We start from the raw sequence: 5,711 nt of genomic DNA on the forward strand, positions 1-5,711 counted from the left end.
AACCAAACCTGTGTGTGCTACACCCTCTGTGCCATTGCTGAGGGACAGGTAACAAAGGGATAACCAAACCTGTGTGTGCTACACCCTCTGTGCCATTGCTGAGGGACTGGTAACAAAGGGATAACCAAACCTGTGTGTGCTACACCCTCTGTGCCACTGCTGAGGGACAGGTAACAAAGGGATAACCAAACCTGTGTGTGCTACACCCTCTGTGCCATTGCTGAGGGACAGGTAACAAAGGGATAACCAAACCTGTGTGTGCTACACCCTCTGTGCCATTGCTGAGGGACAGGTAACAAAGGGATTGTTTGCAGCAGCTGCCCAGGGCACACCTGACACCTCAGGCTCTCAGGCCCTGCAGGCAGGGCAGCGTTTCTTTGTCCTCACACCAATGGCTCAGCCCTGGGAACTCCCCACCAGGGAGGCATCAGCACCTTCACCCCCAGCCCGAGGGCTCATCTCTGCTCATGGGCCACCTTGGACTGGCACAAGGGGCAGCTGCAGCCACCCAGAGCATCAAAGGTTCCAAAAACATCCCAGGGCTCACAGAGTTCAATCCCCCCTCGGGACAGTCCCTGCCCTGGGGGAGGCACTGGGCATCCCCACCTCAACCTGAGCACAGACACTCTGCAGGTCTGGGCACTGCTGGGACCACTGGTGGATCCAGAGGACCAGAACTCCAACAGAACTGTGCCCACCATCCTGACCAACAGCTCTCCTTTCCTTTTCCTTTGCCCCCGGGGGGGCCACGTGGAGCTCAGCACAGGGGCCCATGAACACTGCTCTGTTCTTGCCCCAGGGTGCTGGGTTATACATCTGTCTTTGGGGGTTAAAACCAGTTTTCTCTGTATCATTGCACTTACTGCAATCATTTTAGTGAATTGTAACTCTGACTTGGGATCTCTCTCGAGTTGGGTTTGTTTCTCCCACTGCTTTCCTTTTAAACCAGCAGAGTCACACTGAGTTTACAGCACTGCCTGGCCACCCAAACAATAATGCTCTGAGTTGTAAGGGTTGTAGAAGGGTTGTAAAACATTGGGACAGGCTGCCCAGGGCAGGGATGGAGTTGCCATCCCTGGAAGGGGTGTGGATGTGGCACCTGGGGATGTGATTAGGGGTGATTAGTGCTGGGCAATGGTTGGACTTGATGCACTGGAAGGTCTTTTCCAATCTAAACAATTTTATGAGTCTGTGATTTTAAGAGAGCCTGGAAGCAAGGGGCTGTCAGGGGAAGTCTGGAACTCGCTGCCCGACTCCCAAGTGAAGCCAGACTGAACCTCTTCTGGGCACAGGTCATTTCTGAAGCCCTGACTCACCAGCACAGCCCCTTGTGCTGCCCCTTCTTCACCACAGAGCTGCCCCAACACTCCTCCTCTGTTGCTCTCTGGAGCCCAGCTTTGGGGGTTTGTTCCAAAGCTGCCCTTCCTCCCATCAAGGACCAAACACACATTCAAAGAGTTTGCTCAGATGGGATTTTCCTCTCAGAATTTATTGCCAATAAGGAGATATTTTCTTGAGGAGGGCAGACCTGCACTTCTCCTGCTCCCTCCCTCTCATACCTGCTGCAGTTCTGGTAACTAATCACCCCCAAACACTGCACCACAACCACAACTCCTGCAGATTCTCTACATCCTCTGTATTTACTGCACCAAATAGGGAAGAGCTGATGGAAATGGAGAAGTTAAACTGAGACCCTCAGCATTTCCTGTTCATAAGATTCCTAAAACTGGTTTGCTGACAAAGCAGTGGGATTTGCACAGCCCCAGGGAGGCACTGGGTGGGATTCCTGGGGTTGTCCCGTGCAAGGCCGGGAGCTGGGACTCGAAGCTCCTTGTTGGTCCCTTCCAACCCAGGAGGTTCCATGATTTTAGGTGCCCTCCTTCCAGAAACCTCACCTGCAAAGCCTGCCTGGCAGCTTCTCCCCCACTCACCAAGGTAAACGTCATGCCCATGACGATTGGCACGAAGATGAAGTTGAAGGTGGTGATCTGCAGCAGGCAGCAATCCTGATCCGGGTTCGTGTGCACCTCCTCGTACTGGATGGGGGGCTGCAGACCTTTGCAACACTTGCTCTTCAATCTGGGGGACTTGGAAAGAAAGAGGCCCTGACTGAGCTGAGCAGGTTGTCACCACCTCCCCGTGTGTTTTGGGCAGTGTTCCCAAAACAACCAGAAGCCTTCACTCGGGACAGGCAGGACCATTCCTTTAGAGGGGAAAGCTGCAGAATTCCCAAGGTTGCCTGAGACTACTGGTTTCTCCCAAGACCCATTCTTGGAGGTTTTCCCTTGCTTTATTTCTCTGAGAAATCTTTGCAATGGTAAAACAAGAAGTTTCAGGTTTTTGGTCAACATTTTGACCGCTACAGTCAAACAACTGGGTTTGAGTAGCAATCAGACCCAAAGGTGAGATTATTTGGGGTAACAAATGATCCCCGTCAGAAGGGATACCAAAGGAGGAAATAAAAATCTGGGATTCTAAATGTCTTGGTAACCCACACAGAAGATTGAGTGTAGTTTCAGACTGTGCTTTAGTTTACCAGGGGAATCAGAGTTCCCATTTATTGTCTGAAGGCATAAAAAGTTTCCACCGTCCCTTTTACCACCCAGAAAAATAATTTCTGCTTCAAACAAAAGTCACTGCCAATCTTTCATACCTGCTTTTTGAACTTGAAGTTGAATTCCCACATTGCTTCTTGTCTGTTCCCTACAATCTTTTTGCACCAGAAAAGCAGACACTGAGGTGGAAAAAAAGAAACACACAAAATTATGAAACCCTTAGAGGCACCACTTTAAATAAGTTTTAGCAGAGCATAAAGGCTTCCAATTACAAACACAATTATGTAACAGCAATTAGGAGCCACTTATTCAAATTAATTATGTTCAAAGAACCCTCTCAGCAGTTTAGGTCTCCCAGTTTCAAGTTGGCCAACTCCTCATGCAACTGGAGAACACAGCACGTAGCCAACTGATGTGCCAAACAGAAAAATCCAGTTGTGCCATTTATCCTTTTCCTAAGGCAGGGGATGAGTGGTGCAGATTCATCCATTCCCTCCACCCACCAGGAACTCCCATCAAACTGGGCTCCAAATGAGATCAAAGCCAGGAACAACTGAAACCAGAGCAAGGATCAAGAAGGAAAGGATCCAAAGGGAAATGCAAAGCTCAGCACATGAGCTGTGAGGTGATGGATGAGAAAGTTCCTGAGCCACTGTGGTGTCAAACCTTGACATCACCAGGCACTGCCTGTCACTGCTCAGAGCACAGAACCACTGCCAGGACAGCCCAGCCTGACCAACCTCCCGTCCTGCTGGAAAAGCAAAGGAGAAAACAGCCTCCAACAGCCTCAGAGGTCACCAGCACTGCCCTCCCACCCCCACACACATCAGAGTCCTCCACTGCCACCTGGTTATCCCTGGGTGGGACCCAGGCTCCATCCCAGCACTCAGCACTCGGGGGCTCAGCAGAACTCCTGCATGGAGCTGGGAGAGAGGGACATTCCCTGCCCAGCAGTCAGTAGGAGCAACCAGCATTCAACAGCCAAGGGAAGAACCTGGCAAGTGAGTCCAGCCATCCCTAAAAGTGTTTCCACAGGACAGATGCCAGGCCAGCACAGCTGGGCTGATCTTTCACCAGTGTCAGCAGAAAAGGAGGAACAATGTGGGTGAAGAGAACTCCCTGTGATCCACACACAGTCTCTCCTGAAGAGAGAAGGCCTGACTGGGCTGCAGGGCACAGCACACATTTGATTTCACTCCAAGACAGAGTGACCCCAATGAAACAAAACCAGAGCCAGCCCCCACCACAGGGGCTCAAAAATTAAAACTACAGCTGATACAAGATCCTCTCCTTCAACTCTGAGTCATGTCCATAAACAAGAGTCCTTAAAGGACCCTCATCTCCACAGCCTTCAGGAGGTGAACAACAAAGCCACGTGGAGTCAAGCTCAGAAACACACAGGGAGGGAGCAGCCCCCTCGGGGGGTTTTTCCCAATAAAAACCTTCTCCGGATCTTTTGGAACTGGGGTGGGCAGCGGATGATGCTGAGTCTGACTCCACCACCAGTGGCACTTTGGGGTTCCCCTGCAGAGACAGCCTGGTCTAGAGTAACTCGTTTGGTCATGGCAAGTAGTGAAGCACAAAACATCAGTACCTCCTAAGGGGCAGAGGATGTCCTCGGGTCAGCCGTCCTGCCCTTCAGACGCGCCGTGCTCCGCCAAAAATTAGGGGGTGTCTTTAAAGGGCAAACACCTCTGCTGACACCATAACGGCTCCAGTGTCCCACACAAGCTAGGCTAGGGAAAGAAAAAAGGAAATTAAAGAGGAAAGGCTGGATTGGATCGGATAACACCCGGCTCTGGGCTCTCCTCTTGCCACATGCACTTTCCGGAGGCAGCGCCGTTAGTTTAAGGACCCGTCAAAGGTACAACCAAAGCCCAGGAAAGCCAGAGTGTGGGGAGGCAGTGCCAGAGCCTCCTCCAAACCCCCTGTGCCAAGGAGTTTCTGTGCACAGTCACACAGGTGGAGCTCAGAGGCCTGCAATGCAGTGGTACAGCCAGACCAGACTCAGGGCGGCTCTTTCATGCTCCAAGGGGGGAGGTCGAGCCTCTGCTGCTCTGACAAAGCCTCAGCACCACTTAATTTCCTTTTTTTAAAAGCTGAACAGTAAAACACTGCACTTCACAGAGCTTCCTCAAACCATTAGTGCAGGAGAAGCACTAGCAGTGGGCACCAAAGCCGTTATGATGTCAAGGTGAATCCTTCCAAAATGCCCTGCCAGCATCAGCCCGGGGTTTCCAGCTCTCACAGCCACTGCAGACCCAAGCAGTGGGAGGAAGGTGTTCTCAGGACTACAGTGAAGTTGGAATTCCCTCAAAATGTTTTGCTTTTTTAATCTTTAAGAAATGGTGGTCCCCCAAAGTGGGGACTGAGGATGAGAAGGAAGAGCTCTGATGCAGAGCTAAGACCGCACACAGATCCGTGTGTGTGCTTTTCCCTGGGCTGCAGCACCACCTACCTGTGTGCTGCTGGATGCTCCCTAAGCCTGGGACAGCCTTTCCAGTCCCCACCAGGGAGAGGAAGGAAGGAAGAAAGGGAGGATGTCACACAGGGACAGATGAGGTTGCTCTGTTTTGAACGGAAAAGAAAGTACAACTCCTGAATCAAACCCAACTTCAGTTTGGCGCCAAAAACCTCGTTCAACAGGTTTTTGACCTTGGATTTGGAGGGTGGAGAATTCACATTGTTGTTTAAGCTGCTCACAGAGTATCAGCCAGTTGCAAGTTAAAACCAAACAAGAGACACAGAGGCATTTCAGAGTTAATGGTCAACAGCAGTTAAACAGAAATGGTGTGAGTGCTCCAAGCTGGGACAGCACAGGGAATCGCCTGCCCACAGCAGAGACAAACCCTTTCCAGCCCAACAACACAAGTGCAGCCCGAGGCCCAAAGCAGACACTGGCTCTGCACATTTGCCATGCTCACCATCCCGGCACCACCCTCCCTCACCCAGACCCCTGACCATGGGTGACCTACAGGAAGGCAGCATGACATGACTCCTGGCTACCAGTGTCACTCCTGAGCTCTCCTGATGCCTGTTACAGAGGAAAGATGCACTCTGGCAGACAAGGGTCAGAATAAAGCACAAAGTATAAAGGCTGATCCAATGGAGCCTCCTTCCAGAGGAGGGGAGAGCTCCAAACATCCCTGGCAGTTC

General features: G+C 51.4%; 1 protein-coding gene across 1 annotated transcript in view; it reads right to left on the reverse strand.

The window, feature by feature from the left end:
- Positions 1-5,711, reverse strand: part of TMEM183A (transmembrane protein 183A) — a 14,883-nt gene that overhangs the window by 614 nt on the left and 8,558 nt on the right. Inside the window, exons 6-7 of the mRNA XM_029965869.1 lie at positions 2,654-2,734; positions 1,932-2,087 (exon numbers count right to left, since the gene is read on the reverse strand). Of these exons, the coding sequence (XP_029821729.1) occupies positions 1,932-2,087; positions 2,654-2,734 (237 nt within the window). The remainder of the gene's footprint in view (positions 1-1,931; positions 2,088-2,653; positions 2,735-5,711) is intronic.

This window comes from Manacus vitellinus, unplaced genomic scaffold (genome assembly GCF_001715985.3).
Source record: "Manacus vitellinus isolate BGI_N305 unplaced genomic scaffold, ASM171598v3 scaffold_121_pilon, whole genome shotgun sequence".
NCBI lineage: Eukaryota > Metazoa > Chordata > Aves > Passeriformes > Pipridae > Manacus > Manacus vitellinus.